This window comes from Ictalurus furcatus, chromosome 1, assembly GCF_023375685.1.
Source record: "Ictalurus furcatus strain D&B chromosome 1, Billie_1.0, whole genome shotgun sequence".
Taxonomy (NCBI): Eukaryota; Metazoa; Chordata; class Actinopteri; order Siluriformes; family Ictaluridae; genus Ictalurus; species Ictalurus furcatus.
This window is the reverse complement of record NC_071255.1, coordinates 5768652-5794731: the sequence shown is the minus strand read 5'-3', so window position 1 is coordinate 5794731 and position 26080 is coordinate 5768652. Positions and strand designations below refer to the sequence as shown.

The 26080-nt window shown below is 37.6% G+C and overlaps 1 protein-coding gene across 4 annotated transcripts in view; it reads left to right on the top strand.

The window, feature by feature from the left end:
* The window catches only part of rmc1 (regulator of MON1-CCZ1), a 69615-nt gene that overhangs the window by 1972 nt on the left and 41563 nt on the right, over positions 1-26080 (top strand). For all 4 annotated transcript variants that reach the window (XM_053621727.1, XM_053621734.1, XM_053621742.1 and 1 more), the window contains exons 2-8: positions 420-496; positions 13247-13331; positions 13442-13498; positions 13590-13676; positions 13849-13989; positions 23434-23537; positions 23746-23835. In XM_053621727.1, the coding sequence (XP_053477702.1) occupies positions 420-496; positions 13247-13331; positions 13442-13498; positions 13590-13676; positions 13849-13989; positions 23434-23537; positions 23746-23835 (641 nt within the window). The remainder of the gene's footprint in view (positions 1-419; positions 497-13246; positions 13332-13441; positions 13499-13589; positions 13677-13848; positions 13990-23433; positions 23538-23745; positions 23836-26080) is intronic.

Below are 26080 nucleotides of genomic sequence, written 5' to 3'. Positions count from 1 at the left end.
ACATAAGTTCATGACCCTAAATGAGGAAAAGTCAAATAATTTCAAAGAGATTAACCAGTATTTCAGACATCTAAAATGTGGAATTTGGTCAAATGGACCCATTACGTTAAAGGAGGGCTAAAAAGCACAAAAAGGAGGCTCATCGGATGCAGGAAAAATCTTAAATAGAAGCACAAAACCAAATAGTTTAATTTAACTTGACAAATACAACTAGGTTTGCTCACCTGCCTTTGCCATTCATAGTTCATCCATATATATATATATATATATATATATATATATATATATATATATATATATATATATATATATATATATATACACACACACACACACAATATATACAATATATAAAATATATATGTGTCATTTCTGCTATGCATTCTTATGAAATATACATGACTTTTCTTCTATGCTAGGTTTTTGCTGTCCGATCTGGTGGTGCCACTGGGGTTGTGGTCAAGGGCCCAGAAGACAAAAACTCAATTGCTTTCAGGTAAGGAATCTGGTAGCTGAAACTTTGAAGCTCTCAGTCTACTAGGTGGCAATGTACATCTTTTACTCAGGAGACAGCAAGTGTAGAAATCTTTCTAACACACAAACAGTGTTACAATATGAGTAATTGTATGAGCAATATTGTAACAGAGTTACAATATGAGATTGAAATACACACACTGAAATAATTTAAACAGGTTTTATATTTGACTATAAAGTAGAGCTGCAGCAAATATTTGATAAAATCGATAACTATTGATTAGTTGGTCTGCAGAGTAAACGCAGTACGTTTACTCATTACGTTACTTCTGTTCCGAAAACATGGTTTGGAGAGTAAATACTAAAGTTGTGTCCCAAATGACCCCTAGTGGTCAGTGGTGTAATTGCGGTCTGTAGGAAAGTTTAAAAAACGTTTAAATTAGGGTAATAAGTAGGGATGCACCGAATGTTTGGCAACCGAAATTATTCGGCCGAAAATAGCAAAAAAAAAGCATTTTCGGTGTTCGGCCGAATAAGTGAAAAGGCCGAATAAATTTGACCAAACAATGACGTGTTTGATGACGCGACAAAATAGCCTAGCAACCAGAGAGAGAAGCCCGAATGTCACGACCTTGATGAGGGGGCGCGCGCATGCACGAGCTACGTGCTCTTCGGATGTTTACTGTGGACAGTAAACGTGCGTGGACGTGCGTTTGTTTTGTTTCTGTTCCTGTTCCGGAGTATTCTGTCACACCACGAGACGTAAGGGAGTAGAGTACGGAAGCAGGTAAAGACGTATTTATTTAAGGGCAGGCAGACAAATCCAAATTGTAATCCAAAAAACGTAGTCAAGACAGGCAAAGGGTCAGGTGATCGGCAAACAGGCATAAACGGAGGAAAACCAGGAATCAAAGTCGCGGTCACAGAAAACAGGGTCAAAACACAAAACAAGAAACATGAACTAGTACTATGGAGCGGAAAAACCAGCATGGACTAAACTAATCTATAGTTCAAACTAACTAAATCTATCACGGTACATAACATTAACAACGTATCTAACTGTACTATATCTACTAATACTCCGCGAGGTGTACAGGGAGGTGAGCGGTATATATCCCGAATATAATCAGCCGTATAGAACCGAATAGAACCATTTTTGCACTCTTGTCAATGCACTTTTAATGCACGTTTTTGTTGTAGGCTACAGAGTGTTAAATTCTTTCAGCAATCAGTTATAGGCCTAACATAGGCTACACAAGGGGGGCTCAAAAATGACCACATAAAAATGTTTATTTTACTCATTTATTTATTTAAAGTTATATTGTGCCTTGTTGGTAGCCTATACCTGATGGAATGAAAAAAAAAATGTTCAGTGTTAAATACATATTTTGAAATTGTAATTGATTTTTTTCTTTGAAAAGCTAGACAAAATAGTAAAAAGCACATTTTGACTATTTAATTTATGCAATGGTGAAAAAAATGGCAAAATAAATGGAAAAAACGTTCGGTCTTCGGCCAAGAATTTTCATTTTGGTGCATCCCTAGTAATAAGGCAATTTTTCACGCTTTTGGCCATCGGCCAACAGTTTAGGAACATCTGATGATCGGGGCCGATTATATCCTGTCAATCAAAAGAGGGTGGGAAAACAGTGATTTCGTGCTGTGTGTAAAGATGATGTCTCTTGTGTGGAATGACAACAAAACTGCAGTTTGTAAGCTCGGACGCTGCAGCAGTGAAGCGGGAGTTTTGGCGTTGAGTTTAAATTATTTTGCTGCGCTGCTCGATCTGAATTAAAGCACCAGCACACTGATGAAACGAGTTGACAAAAAAGGTATTACACAGAAAAATATATTTGTAAAATAGTGTATTTCATATCCAGTTAATGTTAATATATACAGTATCTCACAAAAGTGAGTACACCCCTCACATTTTTGTAAATATTTGATATTATCTTTTCATGTGACAGCACTGAAGAAATGACACTTTGCTACAATGTAAAGTAGTGAGTGTACAGCTTGTGTAACAGTGTAAATTTGCTGTCCCCTCAAAATTACTCAACACACAGCCATTAATGTCTAAACCGCTGGCAACAAAAGTGAGTACACCCCTAAGTGAAAATATCCAAATTGGGCCCAATTAGCCATTTTCCCTCCCCGGTGTCATGTGACTTGTTAGTGTTACAAGGTCTCAGGTGTCAATGGGGAGCAGGTGTGTTAAATTTGGTGTCATCGCTCTCACACTCCTTCATACTGGTCACTGGAAGTTCAACATGGCACCTCATGGCAAAGAACTCTCTGAGGATCTGAAAAAAATAATTGTTGCTCTACATAAAGATGGCCTAGTCTATAAGAAGATTGCCAAGACCCTGACACTGAGCTGCAGCACGGTGGCCAAGACCATACAGCGGTTTAACAGGACAGGTTCCACTCAGTACAGGCCTCGCCATGGTCGACCAAAGAAGTTGAGTGCACATGCTCAGCGTCATATCCAGAGGTTGTCTTTGGGGAAATAGACGTATGAGTGCTGCCAGCATTGCTGAAGGGGTTGAAGGGGTGGGGGGTCAGCCTGTCAGTTCTCAGACCATACGCTGCACACTGCATCAAATTGGTCTGCATTGCTGTCGTCCCAGAAGGAAGTCTCTTCTAAAGATGATGCACAAGAAAGCCCACAAACAGTTTGCTGAAGACAAGCAGACTAAAGACATGGAACCATGTCCTGTGGTCTGATGAGACCAAGATAAACTTATTTGGTTCAGATGGTGTCAAGCATGTGTGGTGGCAACCAGGTGAGGAGTACAAAGACAAGTGTGTCTTGTCTACAGTCAAGCATGGTGCTGGGAGTGTCATGGTCTGGGGCTGCATCAGTGCTGCCGGCACTGGGGAGCTACAGTTCATTGAGGAAACCGTGAATGCCAACATGTATTGTGACATACTGAAGCAGAGCGTGATCCCCTCCGTTCAGAGACTGGGCTGCAGGGCAGTATTCCAGCATGATAACGACCCCAAACACACCTCCAAGACGACCACTGCCTTGCTAAAGAAGCTGAGGGTGAAGGTGATGGACTGGCCAAGCATGTCTCCAGACCTAAACCCTATTGAGCATCTGTGGGGCATCTTCAAACGGAAGATGGAGGATCACAAGGTCTCTAACATCTACCAGCTCCATGATGTCGTCATGGAAGAGTGGAAGAGGACTCCAGTGGCTACCTGTGAAGCTCTGGTGAACTCCATGCCAAAGAGGGTTAAGGCAGTGCTGGAAAATAATGGTGGCCACACAGAATATTGACACTTTGGGCCCAATTTGGTCATTTTCACTTAGGGGTGTACTCACTTTTGTTGCCAGCGGTTTAGACATTAATGGCTGTGTGTTGAGTTATTTTGAGGGGACAGCAAATTTACACTGTTACACAAGCTGTACACTCGCTACTTTACATTTGTAGCAAAGTGTCATTTGTTCAGTGTTGTCACATGAAAAGATATAATCAAATATTTACAAAAATGTGAGGGGTGTACTCACTTTTGTGAGATACTGTATAATATAGATCAGATCACCAGTATGTCTTGACCCACTCCTGATCTAGAGTCAAAATTATTACTTTTTATTTCCTTATATGGGTTTATGACAGTGAGCAGTCATATACACTACAAGCCAAAGGTATAGAAGCAGGCGAGTTATTTTTAAAGGTTCCAAAATAATTTAACAGTTAAGGCATATTTCCAACAGAACAGAATACTAGACATTTAGTGTAAACTAATGTAAAAAAGTTCTCTGAAATATTTCGGTGAAAATATTTTCCATATTAAATGCATTATATTAGAAATTTATTACAGTATTTTTTGACAAGTTACAAACTCATACTTTATAATAATTTGTTTAGGAGCATCTGAATCTGGAAAATACCTTTTATTATATTTAGGCATGCAATAAAAGTTAATAAACAATTTAGGAAGAAATAACTTTTGTTTACTATTGTTTACGGAAATTAAGTCAAACCATTTTGTTCAAATTCAGCATGATCCATAGAGTAGCAGAAACTTATGGCAACTTATGAATACCATGTGAAGGATTAAGTTGACTTAAGTTGACACTTACAATTGCAAAGACATGTCCTTGTGCAGGCTCACCTTTGCAGCAACATTGCCAAATTGGTCCCTCTTCTCCGGTGTCAACGTATAAGAAAAGACAAAATAATATAAGATATATAAGAACATATTTTATAAAATATAAGTCATTATAAGAAGAAACATAATATTATTTCACAAGAACTGCCATTCAGCCCTCTTAAGTGTAAGAGCATTATCAGTATTGTATGGCAGTTGGGACAGTATTTAGCTTTCAGATGTCAGATGAAAAACAACTTTTTGAGTCACAGTGCCAAACTACTGGCAGAATATTTGATCCTTATTTTTCAGCATGAAGGACTGGCATTTATTTAATAGGCAGATGGCACAGCCATATACTTGGTCAGAGGATTTAGGAATTTCTTTAAGAAAGGTTCATTGTTTTTGTTCTTTTATCATAGCTTCAGTTTGTGTACTTACTTTGGTTAGTGACTTAATCTGTTTTATTAGGTAGTGACAGATTTCGTTAACAGGGAATGATGATAGGTGAAGATTAAGTTGGTATGCATTAGGGATATTACAATACCAAAAATCTAGTAGTCGGTACCGATACCACCAAAAGTACACGATACTCGATACCAAAGTCGAAACCACGGTGTGGTTTAAAATAAATAAATAAAAAATTCTAAATAACATTTAAAACTCCTGGAGGACATCCTCCTCTGGCTAATACTGGCTAAATATAGAGAGAGGGATATTTAAGTTATCAAACACTGTCTGACAATGACTAATAAAACAGTGCTAATAACAAGTGTTAAAGTGCACTCCTAAATCCGCACGCTCACACGCACACTCACGCACACACACAGACAGACAGACACACACACACGCAGACACCCCTCATACTCTGAATGCAAGCATTAGTTTAAATTCACTGATATGGTGGCAGGCTAAAAAGATTTATTAAAACCATTAACAGTTCAACAATTATTAGTGACATTAGTCTACATTTTGCTGAATGGCGATGCATGGTGGCCCATTAGGAGGTAGTTTATAACATTGCAATGCGTTAGCGTCGTTAACAAATAAGTGGGTATCGCAAACATTACATGGAGCATAATGTTAGCTGGTTTCATGGCCAAAATGCCAGCTGCCTCAAACAAACATAATATAGGACCATCTTTCAGGTGCTTTGCCAAATTCCATGTGTTTCCTCGCTTTGTGTGAAAGGAACAATAGCATCGGCTGCACACTGACAACCAATGCTACCTTTCCTCTCAACGAGCTTTCCTCTCTCTGCCTCTCAACGAGTCTGGGCGGAGATAAACTCGTCGCCATCTTCTGTAGTTTTTCCTGTGTGCTTAGTAGGTGTTCTTCTTCTTCTTCTCCACCACTTGTGGACCGACTAAAACACTTGCGCGTATTTGCTGTCCCCTTCAGTTCCGGAAGAATTGCAACCACGGTATACTCATTAACATCGATACCTACCCTACTGCAGAAAAACAAGTACTGTCACGTTTTAAAAATGTTGGTACTGACTTGGTACCGAATTATCGGTTCTTGTGACATCCCTAGTATGCATGTACAAAACAAAACTGTCTATATGTATATTTGTCTTCTATGTATCTGTTTAAGCACTACTTTAATAGCGATATAAAGAGAGAGAGACATTAACTAATTCATAGAACCCCTTTCCACCTTTTCAAGTTCGTTATACAGGTTTCTTTTCAAGCATTGTTTGCAGAAATTGCAAATCATTCGTCTGATGGTTAAGGGTTTCTCAGATTTTTGCTTCTTCAGCATCAACAAAGTCTAAAGAAAGACTAAACCCAGAAACAATATAACTGTCTGGTTGTGATCAGAATAAAAGGCATTTTGAAAGGTGACTTAATTCCCAAAGCACTAAATGAGATTTCTCTATGTTCTATATGACCTTTCTACAGTATGTGAGATTAAGACCTAGTTTCCAGCCATCATTACAGCACAGGAGAGGAAATCTTGTTCATCATATGTGTGATGTACATCTAGACAATCTGATAACAGATTACACACAAAATTTATGTTGAGAAAATTCAGCTTGCTCTTTGGTCCCAAATAACATTGGACCTGATCCATAGTTTACATCATCTGCCCACATTTATTTAATCTGTATTACAAGTACAGAACAAGTTAGATGAAGTGAACATGTAGCTTTACTTTTCATTGGAACTTTATTGTTTATTTGGATGTGTCTTGAATCATTTTCATATTCAGGTTTTTTTTTATATTCATTTTATTATTATGTTTTATGTCTGGCATCTAACATAACGTACAGTGCACCCGGAAAGTATTCATAGCTCTTCACTTTTCCCACATTTTGTTATGTTACAGCCTTATTCCAAAATGGATTAAATTCATTATTTTCCTCAAAATTCTACAAAGAATACCCCATAATGACAATGTGAAAGAAGTTTGTTTGAAATCTTTGCAAATGTATTAAAAATAAAAAACTAAAATAGCACATTTACGTAAGTATTCACAGCCTTTGCTCAATACTTTGTTGAAGCACCTTTGGTGCCAATTACAGCCTCAAGTCTTTTTGAGAATGATGCTACAAGCTTGGCACACCTATTTTTGGGCAGTTTCTCCCATTCTTCTTTGCAGGACCTCTCAAGCTCAATCAGGTTGCATGGGGAGCGTCGGTGCACAGCCATTTTCAGATCTCTCCAGAGATGATCAATCGGGTTCAAGTCTGGGCTCTGGCCTGGTCACTCAAGGACATTCACAGAGTTGTCCTGTAGCCACTCCTTTGTTATCTTGGCTGTGTGCTTAGGGTCGTTGTCCTGTTGGAAGATGAACCTTCACCCCAGTCTGAGGTCCAGAGTGCTCTGGAGCAGGTTTTCATCAAGGATGTCTCTGTACATTGCTGCATTCATCTTTTCCTCGATCCTGACTAGTCTCCCAGTTCCTGCCGCCAAAAAACATCACCACAGCATGATGTTTCTGCCACCACCATGCTTCACTGTAGGGATGGTATTGGCCAGGTGATGACTGGTGCCTGGTTTCCTCCAGACATGACACTTGCCATTTAGGCCAAAGAGTTCAATCTTTGTTCAATCTTTGGTCTGAGAGTCCTTCAGGTGCCTTTTGACAAACTCCAGGCGGGGTGTCATGCCTTTTACTGAGGAGTGGCTTCCATCTGGCCACTCTACCATTCAGGCCTGATTGATGGAGTTCTGCAGGGATGGTTGTTCTTCTGGAAGGTTCTCCTCTCTCCACAGAGACACACTGGAGCTCTGTCAGATTGACCATTGGGTTTTTGGTCACCTCCCCGATTAAGGCCCTTCTCCCCCGATCGCTCAGTTTGGCCGGGCGGCCAGCTCTAGGAAGAGTCCTGCTGGTTCCACACGTTTTCCATTTACAGATGATGGAGGCCACTGTGCTCATTGGTACCTTCAATGCTGCAGAAATGTTTCTGTAACCTTCTCCAGATCTGTGCCTCGATACAATCCTGTCTCTCAAAAAGTTGTTTTTCATTTGACATCTGAAAGCTAATTACTGTCCCAACTGCCATACAATACTGATAATGCTCTTACACTTAAGAGGGCTGAATGGCAGTCCTTGTTAAATATTATGCTTTTCCTTATAATGACTTATATTTTATAAAATTTATTCTTACATATCTTATATTATTTTGCCTTTTCTTATACGTTAACACTGGAGAAGAGGGGCCAATGTGGCAATGCTGCTGCAAAGGTGAGCCTGCACAAGGACATTTCTTTGCAATTGTAAGTGTCAACTTAATCCTTCACATGGTATTCATAAGTTGCCATAAGTTTCTGCTACTCTATGGATCATGCTGAAGTTTGAACAAAATGGTTTGACTTAATGTCTGCAAACAATAGCGTACAAGTCATTTCTTCCTAATTTGTTTATTAACTATTTGCCACATTCAGATGCTCCTAAACAAATTATTATAAAGTATGAGTTTGTAACTTGTCAACAAAGACTGCACTATCATTTCTAATATAATGCATTTAATATGGAAAATATTTTCACCGGAATATTTCAGAGAAATTTTTTTACATTAGTTTACACCAAATGTCTAATATTACCATAATTTTCAGACTATTGAGCGCACCTGAATATAAGCCGCACCCACTAACTTTAAAAATATTTTTTTTTGTACATATATAGGCCGCACTTGTCTGTAAGCTGCAGGTGTCCACGTTGTAACATGAGATATTTACACAGAAAGATGTTACACAGAAGGATTTTTTAAACTTTTAATTAAATATGTACCGTAAATGCTTTTTTTCGAACAGTGCCTGTAACACGGCTGGTTAAAAAAATTTAAAATACAGTTGCCTACCAGGAAAATCATTGATCGCTATCTTCATAATCCTCCTGCACACTAAAACCACTAAAGTCGTCTTGTTCAGTGTCGGAATTGAACAGCCTCAGAATTACCGGTACTTTGTCACACACTTCCTCAGTCTCTCTTTCGTTGTCGCTCTCAATGTCACTTGCGTCTCGAGGCAAATTCGCCCTTGAGCTTGTGCTGTCCTCTTCATCATGCAGCAGTCCAGCCTTTCGAAACCCGTTGGTGATAGTAGATTTTTTGACAATGCTCCATGCTGTTAGGATCCACTGGCAGACTTGAGCAAAAGCTGCTCTTCGCATGCTATTTCCTTCTTCGACAGCCAGATCGATCGCCTTTAACTTTAAAGCTGCATCATATGCATTTCTTCGTGTATTTTCCATGATGAGGGGGTGTGCATGAAGCGCAAAATGACTGATCTGAAGAATTTAGTGTGAGTGCGTTTGATTTAATTTGAATAGTGTCATTGGTCCACTGTGACCTGTCCGGTAATTTCATTGGTCCGATGTGACGAGGTTAAATGTTTTGGCGGCGTGAAGCTCGTTAGCCTGTAAAAATCCATAAATTAGCCACATCATTGTTTAAGCCGCAGTATTCAAAGCGTGTGAAAAAAGTAGCGGCTTATGGTCCGGAAATTACGGTACGTTCTGTTGAAAGTATGCCTTAACTGTTAAAATATTTTGGAACCTTTAAAAATAATTTGCCTGCTTCTATTTGCCGGCTTATAGTGTATATGTCTGCTCACTGTCATAAACCCATACGAGGAAATAAAAAGTAATAGTAATAATTTTGACTCCAGATCAGGAGTGGGTAAAGACATACTGGTGATCTGATCTATATTATATATACGTACTTTAGATAATGCCTCTCTGAGGGCCATGTTGGAATGTTCCCAAGTTGAAGTACTGTAGAACTCCTAAGCATTAGATCACCCCGATTACTCTTGTATACTCTTTCCATGCCATCGTGCTCTTTGCCTGACAAAACCATTCACAAAACATATTTGACAGTTGGAGCCTAATTCTAAAATCACCAGTTACCAAATGTTCAACAGTTTTGTGTTGCTGCCATCACAAAATAAATTTTTTTAAACCTTAAGTAATGTAGTCACGGGGGGTGGGTACATTTTTCACACTACATGAAGGGTGGGGATCCTTATAGACTGTGGAACAGAAATGTACTCAGTGTGTCTCCACCGATTTATTTCACATTGGAGTACAACCATTTTTCTTTTTTACCATTATGGACGAAACACCCATTTCTTTTAAAACATCTTTAAATGTTTTTTCTACCTCCTAAAGAACCCTCTGACTTAAGAGACGGTCTTCGGAGTTGTTGACGCCCTGCTCAGTGTTAAACAACAACGTCTTTACAATATATTCATAAATAAATTGTCAAACTACCTTTTTTTTTTTTTTTCTTGGAGCAAAAGTCAGGTGTCATTTCAGCATGTCCTCTTGTTGGTGAAATACACAGCATCCTTCTAGGGGTATTACGATTTCTCGGAGCAGCCATTGTAACCGATAGTTGCAGAGTTTCTTCTGTGTTTTAACTACAATGTCTTAATCATTATTTAAGCACTGAGATGCACGACTCTCTCCTTAATTCATTAACATAAACACATTTGTAAGCATACTGGTCCCCCAGAAATCACATGACTCTGTCTCATATAGGCAGCCAACTGCCAGGAAAGATCACACATTCAGATCAAAAAGTGTTACCAGAGGTCATAAATGTACACGACTTGACTGTCAGCCAGCGGGGACATGGGATGTCAAAGCATAGAAAAAAGCTTATGTATTTAGCAGCTGGTCTGTGCAAGTATCCCCGTTGGCAAACCATTTTCCGAAAACTTGTTTATAGTTGAATAAATAATTCTTAGGACCTGGAAGTTAGAGGAGGCCCCCTCCTTTCAGGAATGGGTAGCTGAACTAGGTAGAGAGGCTGCATTTGAGAATATGTCTTATAAACAGACTGACGAACTAAATTTATATTATAAGAAATGGTCCAGATATTTAACTTATTTGGATTATTTGGCAGTAATAATTATGTGTGAGAAAAATGTTCATAGTCAAAAGTGTAATTGTGATGTGTTTATAATATGTTTTTTTTTTTTTTTTAAATATTCTTTTTATCATCACTATATACTGAAAGTTAATTGTATTTAATTCTATAGCCTAGTTGTGACCTCAAGCCGTAGTTGGGAATTTCTGGGGGTGGGGTGGTGAGGGTTGCTATCGGAGTAAAAATGTTGATTCTGTACCGGTATATTGTGTTGTATTCTGAAAAATGTCTGAAAATCAATAAAAACTGTTCATCTGAATGTCGATGGAGTTGGTATAGTAGGAAGAAGCACAAAAGAGGCAGACATGCTGGGATTTGTGCAGAACTTGGAATATAAGCTTCAGTACCCCTCTTCCAAGTATTCTATTAGCGAACATCCAGTTGCTGGTTAACAAAATAAACAAATGTAACACTTGAAGTTCCAACGGGACATCAGGAGGTGCTGTTTAGCCTTCACTGCAATATGGCTGGATGCTACAATTCCAGACAATGGAGTCACACTGCTTGGTTTCATCATTCACCACCTGGACAGAACAACAGACTCTGGTAAACGCAGAGTTGGTGGGGTTTGTGTTTTGGTGAACTCTCGTTGGGAAACGGATGTTTTAGTTGTCAATAAACACTGCTCTCCTGACATTGAGCTCATTACAGTTAAAGTCTGACCTTTTTTCCTCCCCTGCAAATTCAGTTCTATCATTCGTTAGAATGATGATTTACAGTGACTAACAGTGACTTACATCCCACCTCAGGCAGGCAAAGTTGCATTGGACATTTTGTATGAGACAATTAATGGTCAGAGAACTCTTATCCAGATGCTGTTTTTATTGATGGGGATTTCAACAGGGCAAATCTGAAAATCTTTCAACCCAAATATATCTGGCATGTTATTTTTCCTACTTGAGCTGAGCAGACACTGGATTGCTGCTACACTGCACTCACAGACAGCTGCAAACAGAGGTTGCCAACCCTTGTCCTAGGAGAGTCATGTGATCGCCATCAAATTTGGTCAACATTATGCCAAAACATTGAAGATGCTAAATTGCAAATGGATTTTTGATCTCTTTTCTTGTATTTTTCTCAATTGTAAGTCGCTTTGGATAAAACCGTCTGCTAAGTGAATAAATGTAAATGTAAATGATCTCGAATGGTTTCGTCATGGTGTGGCAATACATTTATGGCAGAAACAGGAAGTGTCTCATATCTTCTGCATGCATTGAGTGTTTTAGATCAAATTTGAGATGTATGTTTAGCCACGGAGACTGAGCACATAGATGTGACTATTGTGAGTCATGGTTATAGCACCAACTGGCAGCAACTGGCAGCAGGAAGAATGCCACTTAAAACAGGCTTTCAAATAGTTGTCTTCTATTTACCTGAATTGCTTCAGACTTGGTCAGAATAATGTCAAGACATGGCTGATGTAAAATTGTGAAAGGATTTTGATATCTTATATAGTGTTCCCATGGTAACACATCAAACATTAATATTTGTTCAGGTATTTTTGAGGCTCTTAGCATGCTTAAAATTTCATGAAAGTCAGCCCTTAGACTTAGGCAAAAGCTAAGACATGGGCGTGGAGGGGGCTCTGTAGCGCACACTTTTGACTAAAGTGGTGGGGTCAGTTTTACCTACAGTCACCAAACTCGGTACATATATTGTTTGCATCAAGCTGGACAACCTTCAAAATGACAGTCATTAGCTCCGCCCAACAGGAAGGTCATTTTCTATTTAATGTGGAGTTTTTGAAAATTGCAGGCTCTGAATTTTTAAATACTTCTCCCAGGGATTCATGTGATTATCACCAATTTTGGTCAACATTATGCCAATATATTGAAGATGCTAAATTGTGAAGGGATTTTTGATATCTTTCACCATGGTGAGGCAGTACATTTACGGGGGGGGGTTTAAGGAAACAGGAAGTGTCCCATATACAAGTTCACATAACCAACAGAATGTGAATTATGTGTGCTTTTATCAGTTGGATTGAAGTAAATATCTGAACACAATTGCTGTTTTCACTTTTTTTTTTGCTGTTTGTTGTATAAGCTTGCATACAATTACTAGTGTTTTGTTGTTTATCTGTAAAGGAGTGCCAAACATTATTTTTTGGCCACAATCTATAGTAGATCTTTTACAACATATCTTATTGTTCCAATGATCTTTTAAAAATATTTATACAAGAAAGCCACATTCAGATTTTTGAGAGATGCAAATAAGAATCATCTGGCATGTATTGAAACAGGCATTTCTTGAGCTACATTTTCTGTTTTTTCATTTACTATACAGAATGGATGACAAAGGTGAGGTAAAGTGCATAAAGTTTTCATTGGGGAACAAAATCTTAGCTGTTCAACGAACACCAAAAACAGTGGTAAGTATTAAAATCCAAACTGAACTACTGCATCAGAAACCTGCTGTCAGTATTGATGACGTTTTCTTGTCCCCCCCGCCATATCTAATGACATTTGCCTTGTTTTTCAGGATTTCATTAACTTCATTCCTGATTTTCCCCATTTGGAATTCTCCCATGAATGCAAGGTATGTTCAGAGGAAGTGTTATTGCAGGCTGAGTGGTGTGGCAACAAACAAACTACTTGTTGGTTTGTTAATTTATCGTTTATGCCAATAGACCAAGAATTCTAATGTTCTGGGCTTCTGTTGGACCAGCTGGAATGAAATTGTTTTCATCACTGATCAAGGGATAGAATTTTACCAGGTATAGTTACATTACAGTTAGATTTTCCGTTGCATACAGAGTTGGAACAACGAATATGTTAAAACTATAAATCTTTATATATTTTATCATTTTAGCAACCCTAATTTGTTCTTTTACATGCTGCATTTATGTTGATAAGATAGAAGTCATTTTATTTGTTTTGCCTGAAAAGGTGCTGCCTGAAAAGCGAACACTGAAGATATTGAAGAGCCAGAGCATTAATGTGAACTGGTATATATACTGCCCAGAGACTGCAGTTCTTGTGCTGTCCACCACTGTACAAGGCAATGTTCTGCAGCCCTTTGCTTTCAAAGTGAGTAATGTATGCTTTGTTTTTGTTGGAAGAGTGCCTTGAAATTTATTTGTTTGATTTCTTTTTAGTTACATTATTTACATTTAGTTTAGTATAAAATGTCTAAAAAAAAATTTAGTTTTCTAATTATTATAAATGAAAATAATGATTATTATGATTTGAAGAATTGTAGTTAATTAATATTGGCCCTCGTTTATCAAGCTGAATATCATTATATCATTTGTAGGAGCATTTACACAAGAATTTTGGTATTCATGAAAAACCATAATTCCAGAAAAAACGTTTGTATTCAAACTGAGTGTGTGCAAATATACATGTAACAAGACTAACTAATTTGCATGGATTACTGCACTTTTATATGTGGATTACACTGTCAAGTTTAAATAGCTTATTTAAATTTTGTAAAACACAGTTGTCATATAAACACCTTTAATTCAAGGAATATTAAATATGAAAAAAAATTTCATTTTATTATGCTATATTAAAGTGCATAATTTTGTTTTAGAGGTCACACACAATAGGTATCCAAGTTCAAAAATCACTTTCATTTTCTCATAATTTACATTGCAGCATCACCTCTTTTTCTCAGTGTCACAAACGATTTGCTCAATGGTCCGTTCACTCTAAACTCCTCCTTTCAGAGAGTCTGTTGTGATTGGTCTACACTTACAGCGTATGTCGGAAAGGTAACAGCCATTACCATATCTAAATTTCATCTCAGTAATGTCGTCGGTTTTACCTTATCAATTTGAGCCAGAGTCCGATAGTGATACATCGGAACTTCCATTGCAAGCACGAGGAGAACAAGACATTTCTCACTGGTAAGTTTGTATGTGGTTTGACAATAATGAGAGTTAGGCAGTTAGCAGAGGCCTACAGCTGTGCACTGGCTGTACACGTATACAACACAAAACTATGCATTTGGAACACTCGGTAGAAAATATATACATAAATAATTGATCATACATAAATAATTAATCGATCATTGTGAATCCCACGTTGACACTTGTCAGTGAAATTACGGGCACGCAAACGAAGGTCTGATTTGAACTGCTGTGTATCATTTTAAAAATGAATTCTAACGACTGATGCTTTATGTCCTCCATCCTTTGGGAGTCCATGCAAGATGGTTTTGCTTTTGCAACGCAGAAAACTACATCTTTTAGTCATGAACCTAACTCATTTAGGATGCAACTACATCTGTAGTGATTGAGGGCAGGTCAAAGTACAAGTTGTATGCGAGCAGCCAGTAATGCCCAGAGGCTGGGTTTTTTGTTACAAACCTACATAGGTATGTACAGGAAGTAAGCCTGGAATTACTCACGACTCATTTCAGGCTATTCACAATCGGTTCTTTCTTTTGTGAGACAATAGCTCCCATAACATTTGTTGTGCACTTTCAGCTTTGAAACTTTGCAGACTTTTTACATTCACAAACAGCTATATAGCATTCGACATAATAGGGGTGCAAAAAAGCATAATAGGGGTGCTTTAAGACAAAGGTGGTCAGTCATTCAGTTAAGACAAAATAAATACCGTCATTTAAAAACGACAATGGACTAGTTTGTGCATAGCCCACATGAAGCAAATTGCTCAGCTGATTGAAGATTTGACACACATTATGAGGGAATAGATATTTAGAGACTTGTAGATGTTTTGGCAGATGAAGGCTGACTTATAAATTGGTTTTGTTGCAATGGTTTTGTATCTTCTTTAAATGCTGTCCAACACTGACCAACCTGTGCATGTCAAATTTTTGTCATTCCTTGAAGTTCTTGTTATTGGCACAGTTCAAGAGATAAGACCAGTTGTTTTTTTCACATCAATATAAGAAATATAGCTCTAACTAAAAAACAGTTTTTGTGTGCAGATATTATCAGATGCTTCTGGGAGTCCAGTATGTATTTTACAGTAGTAGTAGTAATAGTATATATATATTACAGCTTCAGCTTATATGCCTGAGAGTTTAATGAAAACCACAAAAACATGCAATTTAGTGAAAGAAGTTTTCCAAACATCTCCTCTCCCTAAAAATGGTTTAGTCCAATGGTTATTAATTATTTCAGCTAAGTTGTTGATGAACTGCAGATGGACTCAATAAAATTGTAAGTCCCACCCCAGATACCCCAGAACACTTAAAGTTAGAAGTAAAGTTACCGTGGAAGTACAAGAGACTACCACTTGTTGGGGGGGAAAAAACATAAATCTGGGTACCAGCAAAGTAATGAATAGAAAAAGAGGGAGGCTAGGAGAACTGCTGGATCCCAGTCTATCAAGACCTTCTTTAACAAGACAGGTTAGTGTACTGTTGGGATGTCAATGTGTTGGGATGCTGTGCCCTCAGCATTTCTCTGCCCGAGGAACTATTGCGGAATAGGACACCTAAAGAGCTGCCACTGTCAGTACTGTCACATCATTTTCTCATTTATGGGAAGCCAAACAACTCAAAAGCTGGTTCAACCTGAGCTACTCAGAAGAACAGCGCAACACGGACCAAATACCTGCGCGGACCACTGAAGAGCACAGCATGGCCCAATCAATATGCGCCACTCACTGATCAGTGCAGCGCAAATTCATTTGAATTCTTCCCCCAAATTCTACTCTAAAATACTACCGCTATCAACAGTTCCTATTTGAAACTATTTTAAATAGTCCTAAAATTCTTAATGGAATTGATGAAGCTCTTGAAAGAAGCAATAATAGACATACAGCAGAAAACGGTTTACGAGCAGAAGAAAGCTCTTCAGACTTCAGAGGTCTCACTGAAGTATATTCATATTCAGATTGTTTATCTTTAAAGAGCAGGAGCATGTAATTGTAAGCCTATTTGCATGGCTGTAAGTAATCAAATGATTATCTATTTAGTCTCTCTCAATTTATTTTGTGCCACGTTGATCAGTGGGTTGGGCAGATACTTGGTTTTTGACTTCCAATACATTACTCTATTGGTGCGCACTGACAACAATTATGCGGTCAAAGTCCCATTTTTTGTGCTGTTATTTAAATACAGTTGGCTTGTTGGCTATTCTCAGTTCCTTGTTCACGTTAGCTTCTAGTCTCCACTTTAACTTGAGATTCAGTTCATGGACAGATGTCCTCACATTTTACTTTAGAATTCGCTGGTATAATTCAGAATTCATTGTTCCATCAGTGATGGCAAGCCATCCAGGCCCAGATGCAGCAAAACAAGCCCAAACCTTGATACTACCCCATCATGCTTCACAATGTTCTTTTTAGAGAGCAGTGGCTTTCTCCTTGCAGTCCTGCCATGCAAACCATTGGTGTTCAGTGTTCTCCTGATGGTGGACTCATCAACATTGCAGTAAAACAACAACCCTAAGCACACAAGTTGTCCTACCAAAGAATATTTAAAGAAGAATAAAGTTCATGTTTGGAATGGCCACGTCAGAGTCTTGACCTTAATCCAATAGAAATGTATGCAGAAATATAGAAAATTCTTAAAGGGTTCACGAACTTTCAAGCATCACTGTAGCCAGGTCAATAAATATTAGGACATTGACAAAATTATTATATTAGCTGTCTATTGCAGTATATTGGAAATTAAATTAAATAATCCAGATATCCCCCCCCTTTTTAATTCAACAAACTAACATAATCATAATTTAAATTGTCATTGTCATACTTGGTTGTAAATCTTTTGCAGTCCATGACTACCAAAAGTCTGGAACCCATAGACATCACCAGATGCTGTGTTTCTTCTTAGGTCATGCTCTGCCATTCCTTTACTGCAGCTGTCTTGAGTTCCTGTTTGTTCTTGGGTCATTTACCTACAGTTTTGCCCTCAGTAAATGTAATGAATGCTCAGTTGGATTCACGTCAAGTGATTGAGTTAACCAATGCAGAACAACTTCTTTGCCTTAGATGTTGCAGGTAGATGTTGACCTGCTATGGCGTTACTGCCTGTCGTACCTCCTCCATTGCCCATAGGACTACCTTGCTGGTCCTTGAGCCTTGCCAACATGCCTAATGCAACCAAAACCATTCAGGCCTCCCTTGTGACTAAGGCTGTAGCGAGCCCCACTGACACAGTTAATGCATGCTTAGTGCCACTGGTTCCATATGGTTTCCTCCTGTTATACAGCTGTTATACAGCTGTTCTAGAAGAAATTCTAGAAGATAAAACTATACACGCAGCAGCCATGGAATAGGTAGGAAATTTATTGCTTTTTTTCAGAAAGGTCTCAAGTACACATGTCTGAAAACATCATGCACAAGAGCCCAGAGCACAGTTTTCAGGGTTGTTTTTTGTTGTTGTTGCAACTGTGTACAAAAGTCTGTTTCTAACTGCCCCAGATTTGGGGTGAGACAGTTTCTGACCTCTCTATGAACTTACTAGTATCTTTCTTGTCAGTTAACACCACCCACATGTCAGATTTTCAGTTATGCATCTTCTAAGCAACCGTAGATATGAAGAACTAGGCTTAACATAATTCGCTTGCAGAGTAATGGTCACAATTTCCAACTCCAGGACCTTTGTCTAACACAGTGGTTCTCAACCCTGGGGGGCGTGGAGAGCTCAGAAGGGGGGCGTGAATTTTTTCAAGAAAAAAACAGACAGGGCATCATTTGGGTACTCTGTGTATTTTATTGCTTTTCAAATAGAATGTGCGGAAATGAAAAACACTGTGTTTTCTCTCCCTCTGTATTTTCTATTTGCTGGGGAGAGGTGGAGCTTAGCCTGCCTTTTATCTAGCTGTCAGTGCAGACCATTGTTGCCAACTTAGCGACTTTTTAGACCCCTTTAGCGACTTTTTTTTTTTTTTTAAATAAATAAAAGTCCGACAAAAAAGTCTAGCGACTTTTTGGCCTTAGCAACTTTCCAAATGTCAGAAGTACTTTCCTGCAAGCACAAGGTCTCGCTTTCCTGCTGCACTCAAACCTATGTTTTACTATGTAACAGTACACGTTATTACAGCCTAGTTCTCTTGTTCAAAGTAGTTATAGTGTTCAGAAACATTTTACATCATTCATTTTCCATACCTGTCCATTATATAGTTTTATAAATGTCATAGAAGTTTTTTTTATCATAAAGGTCATGAAAAGTAATTTAAAAAAACACAAAACAAAATATTTTTTATCTATATCAAAAACAGTTAAAGATTAAGTATATGTGTGGGTATATATACCGTATCTCACAAAAGTGAGTACACCCCTCAAATTTTTGTAAATATTTGATTAAATCTTTTCATTTGACAACACTGAAGAAATGACACTTTGCTACAATGTAAAGTAGTGAGTGTACAGCTTGTGTAACAGTGTAAATTTGCTGTCCCCTCAAAATAACTCAACACACAGCCACTAATGTCTAAACCGCTGGCAACAAAAGTGAGTACACCCCTAAGTGAAAATGTCCAAATTGGGCCCAATTACCCATTTTCCCTCCCCGGTGTCATGTGACTTGTTAGTGTTACAAGGTCTCAGGTGTGAATGGGGAGCAATATATATCATTCTTACAACTCATCTTCATTTAAATCTTTCAACGTGTCATATATATATATATATATATATATATATATATATATATATATATATATATATATATATATATAGACACGAAAGATTTAAAAGATTTGAAAGACACGATGAAAGATTTTAAATTGAAGTTGTAGTGCAAGTATATGGTGTATTTACCTTTCTGTGGAAAGAGTTACCAGCTGTAGTGTTTATAATTTTGTATAGTTTTCCTCCGTTTCCCCTATTTTGTCTAGTTTTTTTTCGGACTTTCACGTATTTTTGTGCACATTTGGTGGACTGTAAATAGGAGCACTGTCAATAAAACACCTTCGCACAAAAGTGCTATTGCGGCCTTGCCATCAGTTTTCTTGTGCGGGACTATTTTTCCATCACACCTTGTCACAAGCACATTTGATAAATTTGAATTAATTAAATTAAATGAGCTTTTTTCAGTGTGTGGACTTCTGTGTTCACTTTAAACCAGTTTTTAAATAGTAAAACTTTTAATGTAAGAACAAAAGTTTCCATTGGCAAGAAAGGAGAAGATGGAATTCATTCAATGTTACCTTGAGGAACTTTCCACAGTGAAAAAAACCCCCGCTCATTTAAAACAACACTAAACTGAGGTGGGGTTTGAACTTCAGTCACAGGAGTATTAAACCTGCATGTTACCGCTGCACAATTCTAGTACACATACTATAGCCACATTAATTTAAATATTACAGTTAACTATACTACATGAATCAACCATTATTAGTTATGCTTTCTATATTTAATTTAGATTTCAGTATTAAAACAATGGTTTGCTGATTGTATCTAAGATAGACACAAACACTGCTCTACGGAAGTCCAGAAAGACTATGCGTTATTTTTTTTCTTTCTGTGAAGGTGCTCACTGATGTAATATGTATGCCCCATATTGCGTTTTGACATATTAGAAAAATAAGTCATAATCTTGAGGAAACAACCTTTGTTACCTTGAGATTACCATACTGCTTGCAGAGGGTTTTGTGAAAATATTAAATGGATATTTAAGTCTATAACAATTACTGCTTTGTGTATTTAAACAACCAGATTTGAGAAGTCGTCTGCAAATTATTGTAGAAATTCAGAATATGACTTTGCTTGTCTGTAAATACCAATGACCGAGAAACTTATCTTTTGTGACTTATGTTAGTAAAAGTACTTCATGTACATTAAGTTACTGATTAGAAATAGTTTCATCTGCAATAATTAATAAAGGCCTGTTATATTTGCATCGTGGGTTAAGTGTGACACGTAGAGGCACACTAGCTTGCATCCTACCAGAGAGTTAACTGCACTTTGTGCGCATCTGCGGTGATCTGTGTCCACCAGCCTTCAGGTAAGGCTGATTTGTTGGCAGACCATATGTCTGGTTGCATATCCAGAAAGGTTGTGATGAGATGCTCTTATGGTTACAGTGGATATAAAAAGTCTCTACATTCCTGTTAAATTTGCAGGTCTTTGTGATGTACTAATGAAACCAAGATAAATGTCAGATCTTTTTTTTTCTACCACCAAAATGGCATTTTTGCATCTCCTACACCTGTTAGCTACTTTTGATGGAGAGAGATAAGGACATGTATGTTGTTAGCAGAGATAAGCCCTTGTGAATTCTACTCTCTCTTTCTTAATAATGTATTGTATATTTCAGATATTTCGGGGGGAAAAATAAAACTTTTATCTGGTATAATAAATGCTATCATCTAATTGTACATACAATAGAACAGTTTCTGTTGGTCCTTTTTCCTTGAATTGTCCTGTTTTCCATTCAGAGCTTGTTTTAGAATGAATAATAATAAATAAAAAATATGAATAATAGCCCTTGTTTTGTTCAAATGCTCACATAAATGCTGATATGGCCTGGACATAATTTAAGTTTGACACCCCTGTCCTAAAATCTACATCATAGGATATGTAACCATGATCATCTAATTTTTACATCTTCTAACGTTATGTGTGTTTTCTCCAATCAAACAACTAATACTGATTACAATGAATGGTGCAGAAATGAATGATAATGATAAAATGTCGTTTAAATTCTGAAACGGGTGAGAATCTTTCAGCAAGTGATTCAAAAGCAGGAACATTTCTATTGTCTCCTGCCGAAACCGCAATTAACCAGGTTTAAAATGCAGAGCAATCAAATATTTACCGTGTTTAACAGGATTTGTCCTGCGGCTGTCCTGCAAGTCATGCAACAATCCAGTCAGCCAATTATGAGGGTGCAGTGCATAAAACCATGCATATACAGGTCAAAAGCTTCAGGTAATGTTTGCATCAAACATCAGAATGTGATATCAGTGACCATGGCATGGCTGTTGGTGCCAGACAAGCTTTTTTGTGTATTTCATAAACTGTTGATCTCTCATGATTTTCATGAACAGCAATCTCTGCAGTTTACACAGTTTTCTGTAGGGTGGAATGTAGAGCTGCAACAACTAATCGATAATAATCGATTGTGAAAATCATTGTCAATGAATCTCATTATCGATTAGTTGGTCTGCTGCGCGGCACGGGACACGTTTACTCATTACGTTACTTCTGTTCAGAAAACACGCTTCGGAGAGTAAATACTAAAGTCGTGTCCCAAATGAAGTACTATACACTTACACTATGGACTCTGCACTACCGTCTAGTGTGTGGATTTTAGAAAGGTAATATCCTCTCAAATATCACACTAGCATTTTTTTTTACTAACCGGAGGTATAAGCCGTGACGTCATGCTCACGCTAGCATTAGCAAACACCCAGCGGCACCGATAATGACTTTCTTCAGTTTACTTTCTGTCAATGTTACATTTTATTCCCAACATGACCTCGGTCACCATTAGATGGAGGCGAAATTGTCACGTGACTGAGGAAGAAAGTGTGCGTCCTCTAAGGCAGGGGGGCCTTTTTTACACCATGGGAATCAAACTGATGCACGAGGACAAACTTATGTTTATATCCAAAATGCTCCACTGTGTGTAAGGGGCAGGGGAAACTGGTGCAAGCTGCTTAAAAGGTTTAGTTTAATAAGTTTATTGTCATTATATGCTATATTTGCGTGCTTGCTGTGTAAATTCTGTCGTTTATTATAACGGAAGTGGTCTGTTAGTAACGAGGCCACGTTGCTGATGACACGCTGTGTAGACGCACTGATACACAGTGGGAGCTGTGTAAGATCTGTAATGTCTAATTAAAACACTATGATCAAAAGTAAACACAAGTAAAATAATATTCCTAAAGTTAGTGAGTAACAGAAACCACAAGGTGCAGTGAAAGAGAGTTTTTTTTTTTTTAATTAATGTAGGACTATCAATATATACATATGCATTATTTTTATGGATGCAAAAAAATCACCCAATTAAACTACAGTCCTAAATTAGTCATATATATTCTGGTGTGTATTGGGTTCTTTTCTGTTTTAGACAAACAGTTGTGTAAAGTTTTAGTCTGAAGTTTATACTTGTAGCACTCAGTTTGTGGATTTTATTTTAAATAAACAAAAAATTACTGAAAGCTTGTCCCGCCCCCATCCGATTAACTGAAAAAAATAATTGGCCAACTAATCGATTATGAAAATAATTGTTAGTTGCAGCCCTAGTGGAATGCTTTGTTGATGTGTTTGTCGGAGGAGAATGGCCTGGCTGGTTTGTTAGAAATGAAGTCTACAATAATTCAAATCACTTATTTTAATAACTGTGAAAAGGTTTATACATACCATTTTTACTTATCTTGTTCAAGGGTGCAAACAATTCTGGGGCTGATTTTATTTATTTATTCTAAAAGCAGGAGATGCAGTAGGATACCAGTGATGATGCCATTGCACAAAATGTTTTACTCAACTTCCATGCTGTTTATTGTTTCAGGAAAAGGGTTATTCTATCTGGGACACCCTATAATATGCATAAATGCCATGAATTGTTTTGCATGATTGCATGATTTTAAAAATTATTTCTTTTAGAATGGGACAATGTCAAAAATGCCAAAGTTTGAGATTGAGTTGCCAGTTGCTCCAAAACCAGCCAAAATTATCCTTTCAGAACGCGACATTGCAGTCGCCACCATGTGAGTATGATACTATTATGCTTGTAGAGTGCACGTTGTATTTTGTGTGTTTTTGTTTTAATCACTTATGAATACTCTTCGCTTATGTTCACGTTCTTATCTCTGTCTCAAATATATATAATTTAGCTGTGGGAGACTATACAATGTCACAGCAATAAAAATTATATGTTCATCATAGTCTTTTTCAACCTCTTTTTTCCTGTTATAGTTATGGCCAGCTCTACGTAATGCATCTTAAACATCACACAAGATCTACCAACAACTCAGGAGCAGAAGTAGTTTTGTATCACTTACTTAGGTAAGCTGAATTTGTCAGTTTCTAAAAACTCATATTTTGCAGTCTTCACAAATATTTTTGATCTTTATCAGTTATCAAATGAGAGAGCTGTTAGAATCAACGGTAATCTTGGTAAACAAGCAGAACCAAGATCTTTCCAGATAGTTGAAATTAAAAGGTTTACAAATGAATTTGAGGACCATGAACAACATAAGCTTGAGTAGTGACATAATACTGATTAATTGTTGTAACACCCCTGAGGAAAATTGCTTTAGCTTTGTGTTTTCAGGTTATTTATCTACAATCCAAAAATCAACCTAAAAATTTAAGGACATAGACTGTTACCAAAAAAAGCAACACATTTCCAATCTGACAGCAGACCTTAAAAAAAATCTAACGAACTAATCAATCATATTCAGATTTAGCGTTTGCATGATTATTAATTTTTACTAGTCAACCAGTAATTTAAAAAACATGGAGGCATAGTTGTCTTTCCCATAGTTAAAGCAAAAACTAATTAAGCGCTTCATTATTTTTGGTTGTTTGTGCAAAGTTGATGGAAAAGAACACATCAAACCTAACATCAGTGACAGTGGGGGAAATAAGTGTTGAACGCATTAACATTTTTTTCAGTAAATATATTTCCTGTGAGGTTATTCACATTAAATTTTCACCAGACATCAGTATTAACTCAAGAAATCCGGAAATGTAAAGAATTCTCAACATTAAAGTCCATAAATAAAGTTCTGTGTGGAATGAAGTGGAACGACACAGGAAAAAAGTATTGAACATGCTAAGAAAAAGCAGTTTTCCAAGCCAAGCTGAGGCAAGGAACCAGCTGAAATCCGTAAGTAATTATACCTCCTATCTGTGCAAATTAATATCAGCTGGGTTAGTAAATTGATGGTCTTCAAAAAGGCTTTTCATTACCAAGGTGTCCCACAAGAAACATCTCATGATGGGTAAAAGCAAAGAGCTCTCCCAAGACCTTTGCAACCTTATTGTTGCAAAACATATTGGTGGAATCAGATACAGACGTATTTCAAAACCTCTGAATCTTCCAGTAAGCACCTTTGGGGTCATTATACGCAAGTGGAAGCAACATCACTCTGTCATCAACTGGCTACGCACAGGAGCTCCTTGCAAGATTTCTGACAGGGAGTCAGAAGAATAGTCAGAAGAGCAGCCCAAGAGCCAAGGACCACTCAGAAAGAGCTCCAGAAACACTTGGAGGCAGCAGGTGCCATCGTCACAGAGAAAACAATAGGCAATCCACTCCGCTGCTCACACTCACCCTGGAACACTCCATTACTAAAGAAAAGGCATGTTGAAGCTCGTTTAAAGTTTCTACAACTCATTTGGGCAAGCCTATGAAATACTGGGAGAGTGTAGTCTGGTCAGACGAGCGCAAAACTGAACTTTTTGGCGGTCATACTACACACCATGTATGGAGAAGAAATGGCACTGCACATCACCCTTAAAACACTATACCAACAGTGAAGTTTGGAGGTAGAAGCACCTTGGTGTGGGCTGTTTTTCATCACATGGTACTGGCAGACTTCATATAATTGAAGAAACAATGAATGGAGCCCTTTACTGGGAGATTCTTGAGAAGAATCTGCTGCCATCCACTAGGATGATGAAGATGAGACATGGGTGAACCTTCCAGCAGGACAACGATCCAACGCATACAGCAAAGGAAACTCTCAATTGGTTTCAGAGAAAAAAAATCAAGGTGTTAGAATGGCCCAATCACCTGACTTGAATCCAACTGAACAAGATTTAAAGACAATCTCTTTAGAAGAATGGGCCAAAATCACACCTGAATACTGCGACCGATTAATTTCTTCATATAGGAAGTGTCTTGAAGCTGTCATTACAAACAAAAGCTTCTTCACTAAGTATTAAATCAATTTCAGCTAGTGTGTTCCATCTTTTTTCCTGTGTAATTCCACTTTATTACAGACAACTTCATTTCTGGACTTGAATGTTTGGATTTCTTTATATGTGTGAATTTCTTGAGTTAATACCAAAGTCTAGTGAAACATTTATGTGAACAGCTTCATTGGAAATATATTTACTGAATTTTTTTTTTTTTTTGACGTGTTTAAATACTTATTTCCCCCACTGTAACAGTTGTAATCAGGCTACATACATTTTTGGTTCCAATACTTCTTTAGGCTACACTGCAAATAATATTTGTAACATTTGTAAAGGCTTCACTGACTTCTGATTCTATGGAATCACAAAGCAATCAAAATATTTG